The following is a 27,592-nucleotide window of genomic DNA, read 5'->3' as shown; positions in this document are numbered from 1 at the left end:
GAGTAAAATCTAACTTATATTCAAGCCTGAAGCTGAAGGCTTTGTCCCTGTTTCGTTTTGACATGCCTGCTGGCATCATCAGAAGTGGTGGCCTGATCCAATAACAATGCTTCCCCATAGGATTGGCTGAGATTGACAAAGAGGCAGATCAGGGGCAGAGCCAGCACAATTCAAACACAGCCCTGGCCAATCAGCATCTCCTCACAGAGATGAATTGAATCAATTAATCTCTATGAGGACAGTTCAGTGTCTGCATGCAGAAGGAGGAGAATGTTTGGATGCATTTTAGGCAGCCATGACCCAGGAAGAATCTCTAACAGCCATGGCCAGTAAAGTTATCACGAGGCTGTAATGTAAACACTGCTTTTTTCTCAGTGTTTACAGCAAAAAGCCTGAAGGTAATGATTCTACTCACCAGAACAAATTCAATAAGCTGTAGTTGTTCTGGTGACAATAGTGTCCCTTTAATATTATTTTTGAGACATCACAAAAAAAATTTGCTTAATATTTTCTTGGTAAATATAATATAATATTAAAAATTGTGGGAAGTGATAGACCTCCTTTAACCCCTTAAGGACAGAGCTTCAGAAGCTTGTCTTTCACTTAATGACAACGGCATTTTTTGCATTTTTTGCTATTTGCGTTCAACTGCAATTTGCATTTTACTAATTTATTGCACCGACACATATTATATACCGTTTTTTAAAGGACAGAAAGGGCTTTAATTTGATGTAACACATATATATATATATAAATGCTTATTTATTATAAAAAAATACAGAAATATGCAAAAAAATGAATTTTTGTGTGTTTTTTTTACAGTTTTTGCAATAATAATGTGTACATAATTAGTGCAGGTTAAAGAAAGTAATTAAAAATAAATTCATTTAGTTGTTCTGAATTACAGAATATATAATGTGTCTGGGATTTTAAGTTTTTTTTTGGTAGTTACAGGTCACAAAGCACAAGGAGTAAAATAAACTTTTTATGTGGAGCGATTTTCGAATTTGGTATGTTTGTCTTGTAAGCCTAATAGCCATAAAAGAAAACTAAATTGCCACACAAAAGTATATATTTATATAAAGTAGACACCACAGGCTATTTACCTAAGGTTGTTTTGACACTTTCTACGTAGCCATTTTACCGCCAACCTCTGCTAAATATTGGAGTAAACATAAAAGAACATAGTGTAGTTGGTTTAAAACACCATATAATGCGCTAATAGGATTACACTCACAGAATGGAAGCGCAGTGTAGGCGTATAACGATCTTTTAAGAGCTTGACGGAGTCTCTGTTATCTTCTTTAAGACCTTATTGAAAAAGGGGAGACACACAAACCATAGTGCACCGATATAATATATAACGAAATGGTTTTATTAAGTTACACTTACAGAAATTCGGGTGTAATACAGCGTATCAGTCAAACAGGGATTATGGTGTCGACATCCTTCCTCCCATGGCTGATGAAAAATCGCCGAATTAAGAACACATTTAATAAAAACTAAAAATAAAATAAAAGTTCAAATATAAATAAAATCCAAAGGTGCTGTTGTGGTCCCTCCGCCCTACGCGTTTCGTCCAAATTTGGACTTCCTCAGGGGCATAAACGAAGGTCTGCAAACAGAAAAGGTCTCCGTCCGTCTTTTAAATCCTGGGTTTCAAAATCCCGCCATCTGTGCGGCCAATCCCATCGTGCCGTCATTTGCGTTCCACTTTCGCTATTCAAGCCTCTCTTTCATGTCCGTACGAAGTGTGTGTACTTCCGGTATTGTGTGGAACGCAAATATGCGTTCCACGCTCGTAAATTGAGCAAATAGTCCCAGAAGGTAAAAAACGGGCATGAAAGGAAGAGGGAGAAGTGTATATCAGATTCTTAGCCAGAAGTAACAAATTAATTGTAGTTAAAACAATTCAGTATCATTATTTGAAATGTAAAAATACATAAATAGAAAATATAAAAGTACTTAATGTCAAAGTCCACTATTAATAAGGCAGGGCCTTGAAAGTTAGGTTTATGGAACACTGTAATAACATAAAGAAAAAATTAACCACTCACTCGGTACCTGTACACTGCAACAACTGTCCTGATTTTAAATTGGAAACCTTTTTATGCACGGGATTGGAAAAAGTGACCTTGGATGACAGAGGGGGAGATCTAATCAAAAAATTAAGACAAAGAGAAGGTTTTTGGATTTTTAATTTGAAGACTTTTAGTCCAAGAGGACTTAATGTTGATTTTGACATGGTATGCTTTTTATAAATTAATTTTATAAATTAATTTTTTACAAATTAATTTTATAATAATTTTTTATAATTATCCTTTTATAGAATTTGAAATATATATTTTTCTACAAATTTTTATATAAATTCCATTATGTCATCCAATAGTCTCTTTTTTAAGATATAAATCTTAATATTCACGTTTTTATTTTTCATATTTTTCATATAGTTGTATAATCACCTTTTATGTATATTATTAATAGTGGACTTTGACATTAAGTACTTTTATATTTTCTATTTATGTATTTTTACATTTCAAATAATGATACTGAATTGTTTTAACTACAATTAATTTGTTACTTCTGGCTAAGAATCTGATATACACTTCTCCCTCTTCCTTTCATGCCCGTTTTTTACCTTCTGGGACTATTTGCTCAACTTACGAGCGTGGAACGCATATTTGCGTTCCACACAATACCGGAAGTACACACACTTCGTACGGACATGAAAGAGAGGCTTGAATAGCGAAAGTGGAACGCAAATGACGGCACGATGGGATTGGCCGCACAGATGGCGGGATTTTGAAACCCAGGATTTAAAAGACGGACGGAGACCTTTTCTGTTTGCAGACCTTCGTTTATGCCCCTGAGGAAGTCCAAATTTGGACGAAACGCGTAGGGCGGAGGGACCACAACAGCACCTTTGGATTTTATTTATATTTGAACTTTTATTTTATTTTTAGTTTTTATTAAATGTGTTCTTAATTCGGCGATTTTTCATCAGCCATGGGAGGAAGGATGTCGACACCATAATCCCTGTTTGACTGATACGCTGTATTACACCCGAATTTCTGTAAGTGTAACTTAATAAAACCATTTCGTTATATATTATATCGGTGCACTATGGTTTGTGTGTCTCCCCTTTTTCAATAAGGTCTTAAAGAAGATAACAGAGACTCCGTCAAGCCCTTAAAAGATCGTTATACGCCTACACTGCGCTTCCATTCTGTGAGTGCAATCCTATTAGCGCATTATATGGTGTTTTAAACCAACTACACTATGTTCTTTTATGTTTATTTGTAGATTGTATTTTTTGCATTTGTATAAAGAAGAATAGAAGGTTCTTCTTACATTTCTACATTCTGGTAATTTAATTTTATATTTTTTACCACTGGAGAGCACGTGTGTTATATATATATTCCTTTTTTCCTTTGTCAAATATTGGAGTAAAATTGTGTTTTTTTGGGGTTTTCGCACACAAACTTATAACAAAGAACTTCTCATGTGTATTTTGTAAAGTTGGTGTGTGCTATTCCTGTACAAAGTTTTATTATGTGTTCAGTTACTTCTGCTGAGTACAACGGTACCCCCATTGTATGTCTTTGGCACTATTTCGTGAAGCTACAGTGCCATATAGGAGACCTGTCCTTTTCAGTATTCAAAGTAGAATTTTGAGAGACGGATTTAATGAGCCTATGCTTCCATTTGGGGTATTATAGTAGTTTGACTGTTCAAAAAAACCCCACAAAGGCCTACCATTTGTAAAAGTAGACACTCCAGGGTATCTCATAAGGTGCATATTGTGCCTTAACATGCCCCCATTTTTTTACCATTACATGCCAAAGAATGTGGTAAAAAATAATTTTGTGCATATTTTACATACGGATTGCATTTTTGCTGGGCATTTTGTATATTTCATGTGTGCCACTAAGTTCAAACCCCCCAAATTATGTTCAGCTAAGTCTTCTGAGTAAAAGGACACCCCCATTGTATGTCTATGGCACTATTTCGTGAAGCTACAGTGCCATACAGGAGACCTGTCCTTTTCAGTATTCACAGTAGAATTTTGAGAGACGGATTTAATGAGCCTATGCTTCCATTTGGGGTATTATAACAGTTTGAGTGTTCAAAAAAAACCCACAAAGGCCTACCATTTGTAAAAGAAGACACTCCAGGGTATCTCATAAGGTGCATATTGTGCCTTAACATGCCCCCATTTTTTTACCATTACATGCCAAAGTATGTGGTAAAAAATAATTGTGTGCATTTTTTACATACGGATTGCATTTTTGCTGGGCATTTTGTATATTTCATGTGTGCCACTAAGTTCAAACCCCCCAAATTATGCTCAGCTAAGTCTTCTGAGTAAAAGGACACCCCCATTGTATGTCTATGGCACTATTTTGTGAAGCTACAGTGCCATATAGGAGACCAAGCCATATCAGTTTTGACCGAACTTTGAATTTTGACGCCGGGCCTATGTGCAATTTCCAAGCATCTTTGCAGGTTTTAAATTCAAACTACCCCACAAAGGCCTACCATTTCTTAAAGTAGACACCCCAGGGTATTTCAAAAGGCATATTTTGAACCTTAGCGTGGGATCATTTTTCCGCTAGCGTGTACCAGGTGTAGTGGTTATAAGCGTTTTTTTCTGCCTTTTTGACACACAAAGTGAGTTTGCACAGTATATTTTGCAAACCATATGTGTACTACCACTGTATAATACTTCATATTTTGCTCAGCTATGTCTGCTGAGTACAAAAATACCCCCGTATGTACCTTTGCCAGGTATATGTGGACATCGGAGGGGCACATTTGGGACACAGCCATTCCATTTTTTTTCAAATTTTGAATTTTTACGCTGTGCCCATGTCCCATTTTAGAGTATTTTACCAGGCTATATAATCCAAATACCCCATAAAGCCATACCATTTCTTAAAGAAGACATCCCAGGGTATTTCAAAAGGCATATTTTGAACCTTAGCGTGGGATCATTTTTCCGCTAGCTTGTACCAGGTGTAGTGGTAATAAGCGTTTTTTCTGCCCTTTTGACACACAAAGTGAGTTTGCACAGTATATTTTGCAAACCTTATGTGTACTACCACTGTATAATACTTCATATGTTGCTCAGCTATGTCTGCTGAGTACAAAAATACCCCCGTATGTACCTTTGCCAGGTATATGTGGACATCGGAGGGGCACATTTGGGACACAGCCATTCCATTTTTTTTCAAACTTTAAATTTTTACGCTGTGCCCATGTCCCATTTTAGAGTATTTTACCAGGCTATATAAACCAAATACCCCATAAAGCCATACCATTTCTTAAAGAAGACATCCCAGGGTATTTCAAAAGGCATATTTTGAACCTTAGCGTGGGATCATTTTTCCGCTAGCTTGTACCAGGTGTAGTGGTAATGAGCGTTATTAAATGTATTTTTTTACTTTTTAAAAAACTTTTTTTACTTTTTAAAACTATTTTTTAAACTTTTGTTTTGATTATTCATTTTTTTAAAGTTTCCTAAACTTTCGTAAAACTTTTTTTTACAGATTTAACATTTTTCTAAGCTTTTTTTTTTACGTTAACCCCTAACTAGCAGTAAGCAGCACTAACAGTAAATTCCCCATTTTCCCATAACTCCCACCCACCCCAGCTAGCAAAATATTTAATTATACAATATTTAAATTAGTTAATTAAATAAATTTAACCCCTGAGGGTTAAAAAATAAATAAAAGTTAATCGTCAGGGGTTAAAAACAAAACAAAATTAGAACAGTATAATACTGTGATCTGTATTTTGATCACTGTAGGCAGTGATCGACTGGCAGGGAAGGGGTTAATTTTTATTTGGACTGGGTAAAGGGTTTATTTTTTTTAATTTTTTACTTAAACGTTATTAAAACTTTTTTTTTAACTTAATTTTTTAACTTTTTAAAGCTTATTTTTAAACTTTTTTTAACGTTAACCCCTAGTTAGCGTAATACTAAATCCCCCAATTCCCCACTAACTTCCACCCTCCCCAGCTAGCTAAATTTATAATTTTAAAATATTTAAATTAATTAATAAAATAAATTGAACCCCTGAGGGTTAAAAAAAAAAAAAGAATTAACCCTCAGGGGTTAAAAAAAAAATCAGATCTTAGTAAAATGTAATCCCTGCCAATTGATCACTGTAGTCAGTGATCAATTGGCAGGGAAGGGGTTAATTTTTTATTAAAATGGGTAAAGGGGGGGTAAAAGGGGGGTGGGATTTTAATTTTACTATTTTTTTTTCCACCAGGGGGCAGGATCACTGAAGATCCGTCTCCCTGCACTTCACACAGAACCAGGAAGTGCAGGGAGGCGGAGGTGAGTATAGAGAGCACATGTGCCCGCTCAGACATGCTGTCAGAGCGGGCACATGTGCTGGGGCAGCCCGATCCGGTGCTCCCGGTCTGCCTCTAATGCAGAGGCAGACCGGAGCACCATTAACCCCACGATCGCCGCGATTGCGGCGATCTGGGGTTAATTTTAACGGGTGACGGACGAGGTCCGTCACTCGTCATTAACGCATTCCCCTGAGTGACGGACCTCGTCCGTCACTCGTCGTTAAGGGGTTAAGGATTTAAGGGCAACTGAGAAATATATTATGCATTTATTTATTTATGTATGAACTCATGTATTTTACTGTTTATTTTTATGTTATGATTTCAGAGACATTTGATCCAAGTTAGAAATATAGCCTTGGAACACTGCTTGTTCTGTTCCCATTAAATGCTGTATGTAGCCAAAGCCTTGAAAATGCCTGTCAGTACTATTCAATCACTTATTAAGAATTGGAAAATTCAGAGATCTTTTGATACCAAGCCAAGGGCAGGTAGACCAAGAAAGATTTCAGCCACAACTGCCAGAAGAATTGTTCAGGATACTAAGAAAAACCCACAGGTAACCTCAGGAGAAATACAGGCTGCTTTGGAAAAAGACGGCGTGGTCGTGTCCAGGAGTACAATACGATACTTGCAGAAAAATTAGCTGCATGGTCGAGTTGCAAGAAAGAAGCCTTTACTACGCCAATGCCCCCAAAAAAGCTACAATATGCCCAACAACACCTTGACACGCCTCACAGCTTCTGGCACACTGTAAGTTTGAGTGACAAGACCAAAATAGAGCTTTATGGTCACAACCATAAGCGCTATGTTTGGAGGGGGGTCAACAAGGCCTATTGTGAAAAGAATACCATCCCCACTGTGAAGCATGGTGGTGGCTCACTGATGTTGTGGGGGGGGAGCGCGGGCGACATGAGCTCTAAAGTCACGTTGAATCTTGTGAAAATTGATTGCAAGGTGAATGCAGCATGTTATCAGAAAATACTGGCAGACAATTGGCATTCTCCTGCACGAAGGCTGCGCATGGGACACTCTGGCTAGCCTAAGGCACACCTGTGCAATAATCATACTGTCTAGTCAGCAACTTGATATGCCACACCTGTGAGATGGATGGAATAAGCTCGGAAAATGAGAAGTGCTAACTATCACAGATTTAGAGAGATTTGTGAACAATATTTGATAGAAATAGGACTTTTGTGTACATAGAAAAAGTCTTAGATCTTTGAGTTCAGCTCATGAAAAATGGGGGCAAAAACAAAAGTGTTGCATTATAATTTTGGTCAGTGTATATTACCAGTTCTCCAAGGGTATGGGAACTTTTGTGCACAACTGTGTCTATGAAATAAACACCATCAGTAAGGTGCTAACCTCAGTAAAGTGAATGGCTCACTGCTGTTAGCAAACAAATACACTAAAGAAGTAGAGGTAATAGAAGTATTAATTAAGTAAATTGAATTACAAACCCACAGTTTTTAATAATGGCAACAATAAAATAAAATGCACATTCATATATACAGTATATACATAAACAAAAAATCCTAATGCAGCCTATGGTCATAAAAATGCTCAAAACATTATGTGCAACTAATATCCTACCCATTGATAGAGGAATAAGAACTGCCCTTAAAGAGAATCAAGCAATAATGGCAGCAGTCACAAGAGTTGAGAGTACACTTGGCGACTGTATGCCAAATCCTGGAGCCGAAAAAATAGGGGTGTCTGTGGATCGAGGTAGAGCGAGCCAGGTAGACTCTCCTTCAGTTCTTCTTGATAAAGTACAGTTGTATAATATGTTGAGACTCTACACTTCAAGCAATAAAGTGCTGTGATCTCCTCTTGCGATGTTACTTTTGGTACCTTGATAAGAGGGGGTCACATCAATGCACTTTACAGCTTGGAGTGGAGATTTGCAGTAGATTGTACAACAGCACCTTATCTGGAGGCACTGGAAGAGACTCTCCACAGTTCCTGCTTTGTGACGAACTCTGAGGAGTTTGTTCAGTTATCTCCAAACTGTAGTGAATTAAAAATAAAAAAACAAAAAATAGGCTAAAATAGCCAAACTGTGACTATAGCGGAGTTGGGAAGTTTTTATATATTTTTGCAATTCGTTTTTTTTTTTTTTGGGGGGGGGGGGGGGGGGGCATTTATTGTATAACCCCATGATTATGTAATGAAAACTAACCTTACTCTACTTGGAAAATGGCAAATGCCCAATCCTGCCCTTCACCTTTTCCTGGTCTAAAATTCAGAGTAGGAAAACAAGGTGGATCACCCATGGTACTATGCTTTTAATTCTCCCAATATCCCATGTCAGAGAGGGAAATTGCATGTCTTTTTACTATTAAACAATAATAAATGTTCAAAGTTGTATGAGCTTTTTATGTTAGTTGTCAAGCAGTGAAGAATTCATTATGCCCTCAGCAAATTGATAATAAATGAACTACTTCACTGCACGGTTCCCCAGTACACATAGTGTGTAATTTCATTAGGAGGCTGATGTCAGAAACCAATAAAATGCATTGTACTGCAATTAAGATGATCTGCGTAATCGGAAAAAAAGCTAACACTAGCCTGCTGTAACATATACATAATTAATTTATTGTTTTAAAGAAATCCCAAACAAGTCAATCAGAATGCAGTTTAGCTCTCTGGCAGCGGCATAGAAGGTGAGTTGAAACTCAGCGCAAGCTATCAATATCACAATGTATCCCCGGCAGCTTTAAATCTACAACAGTCACGTTCATTTTCTTTTACAAGTGGAAAGAATGTTTGATAGACTTGGAGATTCATTTTGATCCAAACTGCAATTTGTCAGAATTTGGTCTGATCAGCTGATTGGTCGAATTCTCAAACTCCAAGCCGAAACTTATCTGAATCATGAACCAAACATAACATGCAATGGCCGAGCATGTTTGCTTTGATTTGTGATTCGAAATCCCACCCATGCTACCAAAATAAGAGATGATTGATGGCAATATAAATGATTGATGGATAGGCAACAGTCACTAAATGTTGTTTTTACTCACAGATCAAGTGAGAAGTAACCAATAGGAGAAAAAAGGTGGAGCAGCAAAGAAGATCCATATTTATTATTATTTAAATATTCATATAGCACCAGCAAATTCCGTAGTGCTATACAATGGGTGGATTAACAGACACGTAATTGTTACCAGACAAATGGACGCACAGGAACAGAGGGAGTGGGGTATAGTGTCACGTATTCATCCGCTTATAAAAATTTGGTTAATGGCATTTACTGTCCACACAGGACAAGTTGTGCCGAGCAGCAACCAAATCCACAGAAGGGTTAATGCTGAGCAGCAATTATGCAAATGGAACCTGGTAACTGCCTTTGTGGTCAAAGGCTGGTTACAGCCCATCAGATCTAGAGGAGGGGTATTTAGGCCCAGTTCTCATGCTGCTCAGTGCCCTGTCGTGGTTTCCCTTTTGGTTGTCCAAGAGCGCGTTATTGATTCTGGTTATTCTGGTTATTTGAATTTGACATTGTTTTTGATTTCCCTGTTTTCTGGCATCCCTGACTCCTGGCTTTTCCTTATCGTTGTGTCTCTTTCTATATCCCTTGACCTCGGCTATTCCTGACTATTCTTTGGTACGTTAGTCCGGCCATTCTAAGTTCCGGTATACGTTACCTATTAGTCCTCTGTGTTACACAATTCTACGTGCTGGATAATTTTGTAATCCTGACATATAGTGACACAAAGGGTATAAGTAGGGCTAATGAAATAGGTTGTTAGAAAAGTATTCACTAAGAACTTAGTAGGTTATTTTTGACAGTTGCAGGAGAGGAGTCATGGGAGGAGTGAAAACCTGCTAACAGTTTAAATGATATGCTTTACTGAAGAAGTGTGTTTTCAAAGTTTTTTTTTAGTTGAGACTGGGTGAAAGTCTAACGGAGAAGGGAAGGGAGTTCCACAGAAAAGGTGCAGCCCTGGAGAAGTCTTGGAGGCGAACATCAGATGTGGGCGTACTGACAGAGGATAGACATAGGTTTAAGGCAGAGTGTAGGGGCCTCGACAGGACATACTTGTGTATTAGGGAGGATAGGTAGGTTGGAGAAGCATTATGTAGGGACTTATATCTATATAGTAGCCCTATATCTAACTGGAAGCCAATGTAGTGACTGACAAAGGGGAAGAGGCATGAGAGGTGCGGGTGGACAGGAAAATGAGCCTTGCCGCCGCATTCATTATGGATTGCAGCGGTGCAATCTGGAAATACGTTAGACCACTGAGAAGGGTATTGCAGTAGTCAAGGCAAGAAAGAACAACGGCATGGACCAGCACCTTAGCTGCGTCTGGTGTTAAATAGGGTTGGATGCGAGCTATATTTTTGAGATAGAAGCGGCAGGATTTGGCGATCGACTAGATATGAGGGGCAAAGGAAAGGTCGGAGTCAAAGAGAACACCTAGGCAGTGTGCCTGAAAGGTGGAGGTGATGGTGGCGCCATTGACTTGGAGAGAGACAGACATGGGAGTAGCAACACTTGAGGGAGGAAAGACCAGAAGTTCTGTTTTGGATAGGTTGGGTTTAAGAAAGTGAGCAGCCATCCAGTTGGAAATCGCGGCGAGACATTCAGAGATACAAGTCAAGATGGGCGGAGAGAGATCAGGAGAGGTCAGGTAGATTTGTGTGTCATCTTCATATAAATGATAATGGAAGCCAAAGGAGCTGATGAGTTTATCAAGGGAGGCAGTATAGATTGAGAACAGTACGGGACCAAGGACAGAACCTTGGGGAACGACAACAGAGAGGGGTTGGGGAGAAGAGGCAGAGCCAGAGAAAGAAAACCTAAAAAAACGCTGTGAGAGGTAGGGGGAGCACCAGGAGAGAGCAGCATCTCGTAGACCGAGGTTATGGAGAATAAGAAAAAGCTGTAGATGATCAACAGTGTCAAAGGCAGCAAAAAAGATCAAGGAGAATTAGGATAGAGTAATGGTCGCGAGATTTAGCAATGATTAAATCGTTGAATACTTTGGTCACCTCTGTTTCAACAGGGTGATGAGGGCGGAATCCAGACTGAAACGGGTCAAGCAGAGAGTTGCATTCAAGGAAGTCTGTCAATCTCGCATGCACAACTCTCCGAAGGATCTAGCAGGCAAATGGCAGTAGCGATAAAGGGCGGTAGTTGGATTAGGAGTTAGGGTCAAGGTTGGACTTTTTCATAATTGGCATTATGGTTGCATGCTTGAAGGGTGAAGAAAATGTGCTGGAGAAAAGGGAGAGATTGAAAATTTTAGTGAGAGAAAGAGCAAGCAATCGAGGGAACAGGTGGTGGGGCAGGAGGACCGGAGCAGTGCAGAAACTTCTTCCTTTGTAGTAGGTGCGAATGAGCATAGAACAGTGGAGTGAGTGGGGTTGGGTTATGTATTGGAAGATGTATTAGAAGGGGAGGGAGAGATCTCTGCCCTGATTGTAGAAATCTTTTCAGTGAAGTGAGGCAGACAGGGTGGTTGGAGGAGGGGGAGCAACAAGGCATAGGAGAGCATTAAAAGTGTGAAATAGGCATTTGGGTTGGTGGGACATTGTGCTTATGAGTGTGTTGAAATAATTTACTTTTGTAGAGGAAAGAGCCAGAGTGTAGTTAACTATATTTCTATATTATATGTTAAATAAATATATAAATATAAATTTATTTTTTTACCGCTCCTTCCATTTATTGGTTACTTTTTCTTTTTTGATCTGTGAACCACATGGTGGGAAAAGGCATCTTTTAAGGTACTGTAAAATAATGACATAATATTTATATTATGTATATAATTTGAGGTACACCAATTGGCTCAATTTCATGTCTTTTGGTTCGTCTGGTTTATTGTACCAAATCTATATTTGCTAACAACATTTAGCCAGTCCGAACAGTCATACGGCCGAAATGCGTCAAACTGAACATTTTTTTTTATTTTCATTACTTTTACTTTTTTTTTCATTACTTTTACTCATATAGTTTGCATTTTGGCTGAAACAATAAAAGTGGAATTGTGCTTGGAGGCATTTTAGAAATGATTACATAGTTTATTCACTAGACATTACATTTTGGTAATCACAACAGAGATGAAAATTATAGGGTTAAAGAAGAACAAATTAAGATATTCTCCAGTTTGACTGACTTGCTTACTTTTCCAATTCAGTTGTCAACTCACTACAATTCACTTTTTAGCTATTAAATCCCCCGGGTGTTTCCTACAATATAGATATACAATTCATTACACTTCCAGCTGGGCCATCATGGTGACTGGAAGACAAGCTACCACAGATAATGGATTTATTAATAACATCAACGAGCAGAGACAAGAGAAACCATTTATCATAAGAGCCTGAGATCTGCTCCATGCATCAAATAGCATAATTACACAAACTTACGTTGCATCTATTCACCCAATACATGAGCAAATGACATGGTTGCTAAATTTACAGAAATTGTCAAATACGTGCAAACTGCAACGTCTGAACTTGATGGACCACCTCTACCCCCTTCCGCCTATAGACTTGATTAAGATTTATTATTCATTATTCATCATTAATAATTATTTATATAACTGCAGCACTGTATCTTCCCTTATTAACATTTAGCTATGTAAACAAGTTAAGAGAACACTCTAAAGTTAGGAATACAATTGTATTTTTAACATTAGAGTGTCATATTTTTAACTTATTGGGATCCCTTAAAAAAGTTTTAAAAAAAAATAGTTTTACTTACGCTTATTCTCCCCAGTCTTGTCATGGCTGCTGCTTCCCCCTGGCAGAGATGATCACGGATAATTTCTGCCAATCCAATGCTTCTCAGTTGGGAAGTATTGCGGTGCTGGGGTGCATGGCAATCACCATACTTGGCCACTTAGCTTCTTCTCATAATGATGCATTGGTATCTTCATGCAGAGTGTGAAGATAAGAATAACCTTACTGTATAGATTGCAGGACCACACAAGGAATGGCCTCTAGTGGCTTTCTGAGTGACAGACACTAAAAGTGGTCTTTGCAACGAGTGAATGGCAGTGTTTACAACTGTCTTTTTGCAGGGATAGACTCCTTACAGCACAACCACTGCAGTAAGCTGCAATGGTTCTGGTGCTTACAATGTGCCTTTAATATCCAAAGTTTTTCAGTAATGTCAAGGCTCAGAAAATAGTCTTTGAAACTTTTTATAATGCTATACTGACTTTTTGTTCCTCTGGCTCTTAAAATAGTCTCTGAATCTTCTTTATACTAGGCTGACTTTTTTTTTCCCTCAGGCACGAAGAGCAAATATTAGACCACTGTACAAATAAATAGTTTCCCTTTAAGTTATAATTGTATTCGCTGACCTCAATGGAATAATTCCGTTTTCTGTATTTCTTTCCAGGATTTTATTGTAACGGTGGTGTTTTCATTCATGTGGCTTGTGAGCTCATCAGCGTGGGCCAAAGGACTTTCAGATGTTAAGATTGCCACAGATCCTGATGAAGTGCTGCTACTGATATCCGCTTGTAAACAGAGGACGAACAAGTGTATGTCTGTGCGTAGTCCTGTTATGTCAACTCTAAATACTTCCGTGGTAAGTCAGTTTCAAATTGCAAATCTGGGGTTTGTAAAAAAGATATAGGTTTTCCAAAACAAGAAAAGAACATGGACAGAATTTAAAAACAAACAAACAGGAGAGCAGGGCAAGCAAATACATAGAAGCATATATGACATATGACATATATGACATCTAACATCAGTTGTTTTAAGTGTTAAACTCCATCAAATGGATCAGTATTGCTTGAGACCTGAGGAAGAGAGGAAAACTCTCGAAAGCTTGTCTTTTAAATATTATTAGTCCAATAAAAATGGTATCATTGCATACTGCAATATATTGGAGTTACATAGACAAGCTTTGAAATATTATGTTAGTCCATAATAGTTAGTCCGGAGCAGAGGAAGCCATAGTGCCAGTATACAGCTTTGGTGATGACTCTGTGATGCCCTGGGGCTGCTTGCATCCTTTGGCAGAAACTTGCAGACAGAATGAATTGAAGTATCAGGAAATCCTAGGAGAAAACATGATTTCATCTTAATCTTGGGCGTCGTTGAACCTTCCAACAATTTAATGATCCCAAGCATACCTCAAATTCCACCAAAGCTCGGTTGCAGAAGAAGTCCTGGAAAATTCTACAGTGGCCATCACTATCATCTGATTTGAACACTATAGAAAATCTTGGATATCCTCAACATTAGATGCTGGCCCACAGGATCAAAAGCCATAGATTGAGTGAAAGACTGATCCATTGCACTCTGTTAGCAGGTATTTCTCACATTTGCTGGAAAGTATGGGATGCTCTGGCCCAATGTGCTGGCAGTGAAGCAAGCATTTTAGCATCTGCATTAAGTATTGCCCTACTTGGGTTAGTGTAGCCAAGCAGAACCAATCACTTTACATTAACACGCAGCCAAACCCCATATACAATCACACTCAGCCACTACACACATCCCACTCAGGTATAAGGGGTGCAAGAAAAGATGATGAGGGTGACCCTTATTTAATTTTTGCATCAGGGCCCTATGGTTCCTAGTTACGCCCCTGAATAAATGGTAAGCGAGTTCAATGCTGGTAAAAAAAAAAAAGCAGAAACAAGTACAATAGTGTGGGTGTGACAGAAATTTGGCCAGAGGCCGTGGGATTCTGAAACATTTCATAAATACCTATAATCATTTAAGTATATAAAAAGGTAATTTAGAACAAGACCAAAACATTTAATTTAAACATACTTCCTTACAGGGTTATTTACTAAGGTGAGAATTGTGGGGCATGCAAAGTGAATTTACAATTTAAGGACATCATAGCCAAACTGGAAGCATAGCTGACTTGGAGAACTTATTTTACAGTTCTGCTTCTTTGCCTTTAAATTAGAAATTAGCTTTTTGAATTCACCACATTTCTCATGAAACATAGAACATGAAACATTTCAGAATATCCCATCCCCTGGCCAAACTTCTGTCACACCCATAAAACAGAAGTCTCTTTGTTATCAGATACATTATCCCTATAGGCATGTTCCAAAGGTCACTGTATAGTGAATTAAACTTGCTTTACATTTATTAGCATTGCAGCAACAAAAATAAAATAACATATAAATACAAATCTGTATAAATTTGTAGGAGGCAGCAATGGGATGAATATTTATGTAACTGACTTTTTGTTTCTACATTAATACTGTTTTACTGCCCTAGAAAAATGTATGCCCTTTCTACAGTATTCAATTATACACAAATAAATCAAACAGTGTCAATAAGAACTAATTATATTCTGGGCAGCATACATGCGGTCTTAGAATTTAATCAACAAAGCACTTACATACAAGATTACATTTTCCTGTGGCACTCAATAATTTGGGTATAAATGCCAGGGTGTGTGACAGATGTACCAAGCCAATGAATAATAAATGGAGGAATCGTTCACTTCTTCATTTATCACTAAATACAATTCGAACTTGAAAGGTGACACTTACTGCTGAGCTCCGTGGGAAGGCCCCATGAGTCAGGAACTGCGTTCTATTTTATAAGGTATCATCTTCTAAAGATGAAACACTAGCTGGATATATTGGGCTGATATAGAGAATTCAGTTCATATAAACCATTGATAAAACATGCATTCATTAGCCCTTAGAGTAAGCAGATTTTATAATTAGCCAGAAAATTTGTAAATGCAGACAGCACTAAATTTAGAGATATGGACAGATGGGCATGCTTGTGGTGAAGACAGACAGACAGACACTCAGCCTGCCAAAATATGTTGCATAAAGCTGGATGAGACATGGAATTATTTTAATTTATACTTATTATTTAATGAGATGTAGAAGATACTATTTTCTTTATTTACAGTAATTATTCAGTAAACGAGGAGAATTCACTTGCCATACTTAGAATTCTAAACGAAACCCCCCTTAGTATACGTGTTTTCCTTTTATTTATAATGTCTTTTATTCCCCCTGTCAGATCTACTTGAACAATTTGAAGTATGCTAGTACAGAGCAAACTGAATATGACAACATAGTCTAGTGTCTTTTTAAATGTCATCTTATTGGCTCCAGGGACAAAAATCATGAAATAAAGTTAACAATTCTGGGTCACTTGGTAGATCCGTTATTCAGCATTTATAATTAGATATTACAATCCTATTTCTTTACAGGAGCACAATCCATTTGTCTGACTGATTTGATAGATAGATGGATATATAGGTAGGTGGATAGATAGATAGATAGATAGATAGACGGACAGACAGACACATTATGTTAAAAATCATGTATGATTGATGAATCAATTTTCTAAATAATCTTGCTCAGTTTGGTTCTGAATTTAAAGACATTGTGTTAATCTTAACGTGAATCATGCCCATAGAAGATTAATATGCATTTTGATTTTTTTTTCTATTAAAATATTATTTTCTGTTATTTAAAATATTAAATTGCCACTTTTATTAGAAGCTTTTATCCACAACATGTGACCATTTGCTTTTGACAAATAACTAGTCACTGTATATCTTGCATCCTAGGTATTTGGGTTCCTGAACTTTATTCTGTGGGCTGGAAATATATGGTTTGTCTTCAAGGAGACTGGATGGCATGCCTCTGGACAGCGATACCCACCAGAGACAATGGAAAAACAATCAAGTGGCCTAAACCAGTCTTTAAATCAAGGGGGATACAACCAAGACAGCTATGGGCCAACTCCTGGATATAACCAGCAACAGGGAGGATTTGTCCAACAGCCCACTTTTAGCCCACCTGGTGGGCCACAAAACTTCAACCAGGCTCGGTATAATCAAACTGGTCCAACGTCTTTTGCCAATCAAATTTAAAATAGAAAAAACTTGTTACGTCCCATTAACTGCAAAAAAAAAGATTAATCAGATCTACAATATTTGCAGGGACATTTGAAAATAATGTATCCATAGGCAAAGGGTATTAACAAGAGTCTACTACAGTGTGTTCAGATACTGGTGATGGATTGCATTTTCTGATAAATCTAAGAACAGATTATGAAGATGAGTAATGCATTAAATAATCTTCTTTTGTTAGTGGAAATAGTAACCATATTTTGTAATCCTAGAGATTTTCACATTGGATGAAATAACGTATAGTAAACATTCCTTACAGTTGTGTAATATTGAAAAAAAAAGTGTTATTCCATTTTAATTTTTTTTTTTTTTTTTTTGCATGATGCTGCTACAGTTGTGTGTTGTTAACCTTACAATTGACGGGCAGTTTTGAGCAAACTTACACCCCATATAGTAAGCTTTTTCTTAGTGACTTGAAGATTTTTCCTCTTGATACATTCCACATATGTGTTATCCAGTAAAGTGCAGCATTAACATGTTACCATATTTTATTAATTTTTATTTTCATTTATCTGCAAACGTTGCAGATGGACATTAAAGCATACATGGCTATGATTCTCCAAACAATATTTATAATATCCCTTTTTGCATGTCAGCTTAGTCCGTACCCTGTAACACAGTCAGTTTTAACACACGTACATTTTTGTATATCTCTTTTATGAAATACTGAGTGGAGTTCTAATGCATTTTACCGTTTTATGTACATGAGTAACTTGTATTGAGATATTCTCTGTACAGCTCTGTATTTATCTGACAATATAAAGTAATGAATTTTGTGTATGTGTGAATTGAGGACCAAGTTACTGTGTTAAATGTTTACAATCTGAATTTATTGTTACAGAGGATATATATATATATATATATATACGCATATAGATAAAACTAGTTTAAGTCAAGTTAACATTCACTAGCGATAAAAATAGTTTTTACTGTTAATTAATGTGTTTAACGTTGTTGTCAAATTTGTGTTGGCAGTGTATTGTGTTACAAATGATATACTGAGGGGGATAATTACTAAGATTGAGACTTTCCTGTTGACCAGGACATTAGAAATTATGTACCAGCGCGTTTCGATGAACAACTTATTTGGTTTGTGAAACAAACTAAAAGCTGGAAATTGGTAATTTTCAGGAGGCTAGAGGCATGTTTCCAAATGCATATAAACATATAGTCAGCCCATTGGATGGTTAATCATACAAACAATTGAAGTTACTCATGTTCTGAAAGTAGAGCAAATTACAATCACTGATAAATTTTATTATAGTACATTGACTGTTGGCTGTATTTTTATTTTTATGAGCTGTTACTGACAGCATACAAGCACAAACAGTATTCTCAACACAATGTATGCATTGTACGGCTATGTTTAAGTGGACTGATCTATATTGTAATTGCATTTTGACCCAAATAAAGTTATTGCATAAAAAGTATTATTTTTTTTATTATTTATTTATTTTATTCTTTAATCTTCGTGTGCAGCAGGTTATGACAGGTCGCAAAGTCCCATCATATATATCAAACAATAAAGATCATGACATTTGTTTTAACGTTGGGACACATTTTGTACTAGCACATTTTTGAAAAAAGTGAGAAATATACATATGCTGCCACTTAGCCATTCAAGGTCATATAAGCAATCTAGGTATACAAGAGCGAGGATCAACATTGTAGTATGCTTGAAACTAATTGTGAGAACAGGTGTTCTTGCCGACTGGGGGTTACAGTGAGGTTCCCGGAGTGTATAGCAGGAGATGGCTGGTTGTGGCTAGGGCTATAACAGTACCTCCGTCACACCCAGGAAACTGAACTCTTGGATCAATGGCGTCGGAGGCAGGGGGGGGGGGTGAAAGAAAACAGGGCCTGGTTTAGGGTCAGGTCGGCATTAAGCATAACTGACCAGTGGTGCGTGCAGGTGTACCTATAAAACAAAAAATCAAAATGGAGAAAGGTCCAGAATTAAAAGTCTACCGAAAAATGTAACAAACTTCGAAACGCAGTGTGGGAGAGTCCCATGCATTATAGTAGGTAAGTTCCTTGTGTTTACTTCAACATGTCAGGTAGGGACTGTAGCGGCTGCCATTGGTGTAGTTGTTTTCGGGATGAATGGTGTGATCGTGGTCAGGTTCCATCTATGGGTCGCTGAGGTCATTTCCTGTTTGTTGGAGCGCTGTAGGGAGTCCCCTGGAAGTACTAGCTTGGTTAGGAGTGCGGGTGCTTCGGAGATATTCGTGATGGAGCATACCAGGTCTCCCTGTCTTACTTGTAAGACCCGTGGAGATCTCGAGCTGTATTCTTTGCCGTGGTTGTGGAGCAGGGCTGTGAGGGGTTGTAGTGTTTTGCGCCATTGTAGTGTCTCGCCGGAGAGATCCGCGATTAAAGATATTACCATGTTGTCGAAGTTGAACTGGGCTGTCCCCTTTAGTGCCGTTTGCACCAGCATCTTGTTTGCTACATTGCGAAACCGCAATCAGGTCTCTGGGTGCCGATTCAGGCGCTTTCTTTGGTTTCGGAACCCGGAATATGCCCTCCAGATTAACGGCTCTGGATTGCATGGACTCCTGTAGGTGGGCCACGAGCCGCCGGATGAGATGTGGAAGCTCTACTGCAGGTATGCTCTCCCCTATTCCCTGGATTTTTAAATTGTTGCTGCGTCTTGAGTCTTCCAGCAAGATGAAATGCAGATCAGAGGCTGCTTGAAGTCTGTGAAAGTCTTGTAAAAGCTGCACTATTGTTTGAGCGTGCTGCTCTGAGGTGGCTTCCACTACATCGATTTGGCCTACTAGGCCCGTGATATCAGTGCGGAGCAGGGCCACATCCGCCTGTATGGACCTCTGAAGAGCCCCCAGCATGTTCTCGAGCATTTCTTTTATCACTGGTCTGGGGTCGCCGGTCTTGGGCTTAGGTGGAGGCTGCAAGGGTGGTGCCAATCCATCTCTCTCTTCATCTGGGGACAGCTCGTCCGAGTCGACATAGAAATACCCCAGGTTGGTGGCCATCTTGGGCCCACACGTGCCATGCACTTGGCGGAGAAGATCTTATATGTTCATTCCCGGCTTTGGTCTCTTTGGTTTCAGCTTCTTGGTTTTCCTTCCCATGATCGCTAGGGATCGTTAGGGACTATGGGGCCGTGGTATTGAGGCTTGCAAATAGGTTTCACAGTGTTTTGGTAGATTAGCCCAGAGCTCAGCGTCCACTCAGGTCAGTCGCTCGGCCCAGCACCCCAGAAAGTATTATTTCTTATGTGTACTTATTACATCGGGAATGTTGGTTAAGCTCTATATTCCTGGTATCTATAGGAAAAACTGGCAGGAAAAAAAAATTAACACTGAATGCTAAACAATACCAATTCTAAATTTTGTTCCTCAAGTTTCCAACCAGTACATGGTTTCTTATTCCTTATGTGAGTCTAACTAGGTCAGTGAGCATCTGTTATTTTAAAATATTTAAATTTTAAAGAACTACCTGAGCTCTAGTGAAGAGATCTTAACCCTTATGGACAAGTGAGGCCTGAGGAATGCTGTAGTTGTAGTTGAGTTTTGTACCGCATACTAGAATAAAAAAGGTGGAAAATGTCGAGACTTGAGGACAAATAAGCTTTTATTACACATTGTTATAGTTAAAGCAGACATGTTAACTGTTTATTTTTGCATTTACACAGTGTGAGGAACTATACACCATTTCCCTGACATAGAGAAAACTCATTTTGACCCAAACACCTACTGTTGATCCACACTAGAGATGTCGCGAGCATAAAATTTTCCGTTCGCGAACGGCGAACGCGAACTTCCGCAAATGTTCGCAAACGGGCGAACCGGGCGAACCGCCATAGACTTCAATAGGCAGGCAAATTTTAAAACCCACAGGGACTCTTTCTGGCCACAATAGTGATAGAAAAGTTGTTTCAAGGGGACTAACACCTGGACTGTGGCATGCCGGAGGGGGATCCATGGCAAAACTCCCATGGAAAATTACATAGTTGATGCAGAATCTGGTTTTAATCCATAAAGGGCATAAATCACCTAACATTCCTAAATTGTTTGGAATAACGTGCTTTAAAACATCAGGTATGATGTTGTATCGATCAGGTAGTGTAAGGGTTACGCCCGCGTCGCAGTGACAGACCAAACTCCCCGTTTAACGCACCGCAAACAACCGCAAACAGTCCATTTAAACAACCGCAAACAGTCCATTTGCACAACCGCAAACTCCCCATATGCACAAGGTTGGATACCAAGCTAGCCATGTCCCATTCCTTGTCCTCACTGATGACAACATCATCATCATCACACCGTACGTCCATGTGTGTAATGCTGCCTATGTGTGTAATGCTGAGACATATCCCTGTTATCTACATCCTCTGGCAATAATGGTTGTGCATCACTCATTTCTTCCAACTGATGTGTAAATAACTCCTCTGACAGATCAAGTGAAGCGGCTGTGGTGCTAGTGTTGGTGGTGGCGGTAGGCGGGCGAGTGGTAACTTGAGAGGTGCCCGAAGCTAAGCTAGAGGAGGATGGTGCATCAAGGTTCCGAGCGGAAGCTGTAGAAGATTGGGTGTCCTGTGTTAGCCAGTCAACTATGTCCTCAGAACACTGGGCATTATTCTAGGGCCAAAGGGAATCACAGCACCACGACCACGACGGCCCCTTCAGGGTGGCCTGCCTCTGCCTGTCATTTTTTTTTCGATTAGTGGTACTATGCGTGCAAGCTACTGTGAGACCATATATGAGTGGCACTGTGCACTGGCAGAAGTTGGCAGAGTAGACGCTGTAGGCCTGACACGCACGCTTGCAGACAACTGTCTGCTATTCAATCTGTTACAGTCAAAATTGTATTTTTCTTTTTAAATGTACACTACTGTTACACCAGATATGAGTTGCACTGGTGTGACACTGTGCCCTGGCAGGCCCTGAAAGACACACGTGTGAAGGAAACTATCTGCTATTATATTACAGTCAAAAAAGTTTTTTTGTTTTTTTTAAATGCAAGCTATTGTGACACCAGATATAAGTGGTGGCACTGGGCAAGTGGGCACAGTATACGCTGTGAGCCTGACACACACGCTGGCAGGCAGGCAGGCAACTGCAATTAGATTACACAGAAAAAAAAGAAAAAAAGCAGACTGATGTTCTAGCCCTAAAAAGGGCTTTTTGGGGTGCTGTCCTTACGGCAGAGATCAGATGAGTCCTTCAGGACTGTAGCGGACACTGAATACACTAGCCTAGCTATCAATTTCCCTATTAAATCAGCAGCAGCTACACTGTCCCTCCTCTCACTAAGAATGCAGCTTCCGGGGGGCGGGGCCTAGCTGTCATGGATGAAAGACACACTTTGTGTGAGCTCCCTCAATATCTCACTTTAAGCAGCTATCAACAAGCGAATTTCACCCCAGAAGGGGATGACCCAGCAATGTTGCTCCTACCTGACCGACCCGACATGCTTAATAGCGGTCAGCAACTCGACAGAGTCTTACTTACCTCCGCGTGGCAAGTGTGGCCTGGTGTTCACCGGGCGGGAGAGGCGGCCGATCTCCCGATCCAGCTACTTCCCGGCAGGAGCTCAGTTACCCCCCCTCAGACTGGTGGGGGTTACCCCGGTCCACCCCTGAGAGGCTGTCTGTAGCTAATGGACGCACAGAGCACAGCCAGGCTGACATACTCATCTGGGACTCTCCCAATATGGCGACAGCCGCGTGTCCTCCTGGTACCAGCAAAGCATGGCAGGATATTGAGTCTAAGCTGGACAGACTCTTTAATCAACTTTGGAAGCAAATAACAAGCAGGAAGCCCAAACAAGCTCCACCACAGCCCCAACAAGCTCCACCACAGCTAAGCGAAGCAGTCCCCATTAAAATCCACCAACGCAAAAGGTGTCGAAGACGGGACCGGAGGCACAAACAGAAATGCAGAGCCTGCCCCATGTCAAGCACTCGCCTCCACCTTAAGCCACCACAATCCCGCACCGGACGTGAAGCACCACCGGGACAGATCCGACCACCCGACAAAACAAGCTTCCACCACCTCAAGCCGCGAACCCGACACTCAGCCAGAGACTTGCCTTTGTTGTTCCAGGTATCAGGGACTCCCAGGGTCTGCACCTGGCGCCCAGAAGGGATCGGATGAGCACAAGCAGTAAACAGCAGCCTGCCAAGCATGTCCCACTATAGCCGATCCTCCACACCATGCCTTTGATCACATGAACTGCTCTTTGCACATTAACTAATCATAAAGTAGCAAGCGTTTAAACATGTCATTATTTCACCTCCTAAAGAGTTTATTGTCGTAGTTCCTTACATGCCTTTACCTTAACCGTTCATGTATTATGTTATTCACTAGTCTCATCTCATGGGGCGACTCACACTTGATTTATAACTAGTGGTGGCGCTGCTGATATAAATACACAGTTGATAACGTGCAAGCTACACCCTAAACATGACAGCCATCTTTCACAATAATGTACTGCTATATACTCATACCCTCAGTGCAACTAGCCATGATATACGCACGTTCAGCCTAGCATGCTCAAATATAACACACTTCTGTCTAAAAAAATAAATACAAAAATAATACAAAAAAAAAGAATGCAGCTTCCGAATGAATCTAAAATGGATGCTGTCCAGGAGGTGGGAGGGTCTGGGAGGGAGGGTCTGCTGCTGATTGGCTGGAATGTGTCTGCTGACTGTGGGGTACAGGGTCAAAATTTACTCAATGATGATGAATAGGGGGCGGACCGAACATCGCATATGTTCGCTATCCGTGGCGAACGCGAACAAGCTATGTTCGCCAGGAACTATTCGCCAGCGAACTATTCGGGACATCTCTAATCCACACATCTTTTGTTTACAACCGTAAATCCCCCAGATATGGAAATGTATGTTCATAACTGGCAATTTAATGTTAAGAAAATACATGATGTTATATTCTTATATTAAAAACACAGGTTTTTTTGTATTAATCTCATTATTTCAGGAAGGATAGTGATCATATCAGACACAACTCCTTGTCCATTTTCTCCATCCTAATATACCTTTATCCTGAATATCCACTTTTTGGGAGGATGGACGTATCTTGAGTGTATAACTGAGTTTTATAGCAGCCCCGAAAAAGCAAGGAACACATTTAACAATTGGTGTGCTAAAATACAAAATTTGGCCTTGTTTATATTCATATTTTCAGTTATATGAATGGTTATCAGTAAGTGATGAAGCTACCTAAAACATCCCAAAATACACAATATTCTACAGAAAGAAGGTCATGGCATGCACAGTATATTTCATTAGGATGTACGCTTAGAGTTTTGGTTTTGTTGGTGAATATTTTTTTAAAATTCAACAATTTAAAGAGTCAATTCTACAGATCGAACTGCTAAACAGGTACTGATACAGACTTCAAAATTTGAAAACAAAACGTTTATCTCGTGTACAACATACTTCACAAAAATAAACTATGATATTAGATTTAATTCTGATAATTAACTATATTTGCACAAAGTGCTGGTGGGGAAATAAATAATGAACAGTGTGGAAAGTGTGTCCTTCTATTAAAATGTGCCTGTGCACACCTTGCACAGCTTTTGTGTATGCTTAGGTCTACATTTACACAAGAATAACTTGAACATTGGAAAATTAGATAAGAAAAAACACAGTAGATTGAAAAAATTCACATCATATTGATGACCCTATTATGTTAAAACTAGAAACATGACAGACCCACTTTAACAAAAGCATTAACTAGCAGTGAAGCAAGAACTGAGTAATTACTAATATGCAACATTTAACTTTTATGGCTTAGTTATGCTTATCACTCGTTTAATTATATGGTCTCTCATGCTTCTTCTTGGAAACCAGTATGTATGTGTCCAAGCTTCATTGCTTTGATACATTAATTTAACCCCATCACGATATCGGCTGTCTTGTACCTTAAAGGCAAGAGCAATTGTTACAAATTACCTATGTGTTTATTTAATGGTAATTTCCCTCTTACTTAAGCATGCCATATAGTGCAAGCACATATTATATAATGCTTTTTTTAAGGATACATATACATATTTTAAACTTGATTGTGATGGAGCTCCCATACTCTGGCTGAGTACTTCAGGTTAGCTTCCTGGCTTCTATCAGGGCCCCTGGAACACTGGCTTCAATCAGGGCCCCTGGAACACTGGCTTCAATCAGGGCCCCTGGAACACTGGCTGCTATCAGGGCCCCTGGAATACTTCACCCCCAGTCGCCGAAGCTTGACTGGTTCGCTGAGGACTTCTTTCACCATGGATTAGGCTATGGCTCTCTTCTTCAAGGCAGGTATCATCCCCTCTACTTTGGTAAAATTATCGTCCAAAATTTGGATCTGGCAATTTAAGTTTTGAAATTTGGACTATTAACCCCTTAAGGACCAAACTTCTGGAATAAAAGGGAATCATGACGTGTCACACACGTCATGTGTCCTTAAGGGGTTAAAGGAATGCTAAAATGGTAGGCAAACAAAAGAGTAGTGTCCCTCAGCCATAAGGCTATTGACTGCTCCCCCGCCCCGGGCGAAAAGGGTTAAAAACCCTTTTACACTTATCTTTTTACCTTACCTCTGGCTCTCTCTTGTTAGACCTTCCCCATAGGAAAGCATTGATCAATGATTTTCTATGATAATTTTGAAGACGCTGGATGTCCTTATTCAGAACAGAGTTAAACTGTGTGTTAATGCAGGTAGCACCTCTAGTGGCTGTGTGCGACAGCAATTAGCAGCAGTCTTAACCGTACAATATAAACATTGCAGGGCTAAGGGGACATGGACAGGGACACTGCACCCAGATCATTTCAATGATATAAAGTGGTCTGGGTGCCTCTAAGGTCCCTTTAACACTGTGTGTCTGGTTTGGGGTATTTTTTAGACACTATTTTAAACTGGTATATATGGAGGCTAATGTATTTTAGATGCTGTGGAAAGGGTTGGAGGCATGTTACAAACGTACTCTAACTCTCACTCACAACTGCTGTAAAAAGAGAGATAATTTTGCAGATTAGTATAGAACAGGGGTAGGCAACCTCCAGCACTCCAGATGTTGTGGACTACTCCTCTTACAACCTTTATAATGCTCTTACAACCATAATGCTGGAAAATCATTAGGGGAGATGTACTCTACGATATCTCGAGTGCCAAAGGTTGCCAAACTCTGGTGTAGATCAATGGGTTCATTTATTTTTTTAGGGAGAGGCATGGTTGGATATTTTGAGGGATGAAGAAACGTACTTCCAAATCTCTTTGTCTTTCACAATTACTGTGAGTTATAGACAAGATGGGTCAACTTTGTTCATAGGCATCACTACAGAGGGTCAGTTGCCTCAGAAGATGCCCGTTGTGTGTGTCCCCCACCAAATTTGTAACATGTGAATGATTCAAACACCTTATTTGCCTGGAGAGTGCATTTAATAAATTACGTTAAAATAAAAAGCAACAGATACTGTTGCCCCTTTGGACACCAGTTGTGCATAAAGCCTTGTCATTTCAAAAGTAAGAGCAGTGACGAAGAAGTGCAGAGCTGGGTTACTCCGCAACCCAGCTCTCCGTACATTAGATCCAGCATGCTGATGCATTGATTCCATCGAACCCTGGAATCTTTAGGACCCTATGGAGTGTAGACAGAAATAGATGAAGCCCGCCCACCAATCCATCCTTCATGCTGCTGGTAGGGTAATGGACGGGTAGTATTTGTGGTAGTATAGCACGAACAAGCGCAGTGAATCAGTTGAGTATCAGGGGGCGGGGGAGGGTGGGGGACCAGGGCAAGTTCCCCACTTTGAGAAGCTAAGGGGAACCCTTCCTGTCTGGCACTCCACAAAAAGGGCTCTATTGCCAGTGGGAAAGATCAATTTGTTTGATAATCAAAAGGGTTTTGTTTCATTGATTTGATTTGTTTAGAAGGACACTTTGGTCGCCAATACAACTTTAATGTATTTGATAGATTTAGGCCTTATTTATGTGCTGTATTTTTTGCACTTTTTTGTATAAGGCTGCACAATAAGCCTGCCTCTTTAGCCACACCCTCTTATGCCAGAAATACTTCCTTATCAAATGTTTGTACACAGTCTCAGTCCCAACAGAACTGAGTGAGCTGCTGTGACCTGGCTGAGTGACCTGGAAGTGAAACTACAAACAGGTCGTAATATTCTTACTATGGCCTTAATTTAATAAGCGTTCCAAATGATTCAACACCGTTAGAAAAACTTTCCAAATTATTTATCTATCACTATTAAAGTCTATGTCAATAGACTGAATTATTTGGAAAACTTGTTATATCAGGGCCTATATTGCTTAGTATCTCAGATCAATCAGTAATGTCAGTGACTGCTGTGTGCATACATTT

At 39.4% G+C, this 27,592-nt stretch overlaps 1 protein-coding gene across 2 annotated transcripts in view; it reads left to right on the top strand.

Moving 5' to 3' along the window:
* The window catches only part of SYNPR (synaptoporin), a 266,791-nt gene extending 249,075 nt beyond the window's left edge, over nucleotides 1-17,716 (top strand). For both annotated transcript variants that reach the window (XM_063427550.1, XM_063427551.1), the window contains 2 exons: nucleotides 13,724-13,915; nucleotides 16,892-17,716. In XM_063427550.1, coding sequence (XP_063283620.1) covers nucleotides 13,724-13,915; nucleotides 16,892-17,197 — 498 coding nt within the window. In that variant the 3' untranslated portion in view covers nucleotides 17,198-17,716. The remainder of the gene's footprint in view (nucleotides 1-13,723; nucleotides 13,916-16,891) is intronic.
* Nucleotides 17,717-27,592: the final 9,876 nt, after the last annotated feature.

Source organism: Pelobates fuscus, chromosome 7 (assembly GCF_036172605.1).
Source record: "Pelobates fuscus isolate aPelFus1 chromosome 7, aPelFus1.pri, whole genome shotgun sequence".
NCBI lineage: Eukaryota > Metazoa > Chordata > Amphibia > Anura > Pelobatidae > Pelobates > Pelobates fuscus.
The sequence above is the reverse complement of the archived record's forward strand: the minus strand, read 5'-3'. Positions and strand labels throughout refer to the sequence as shown.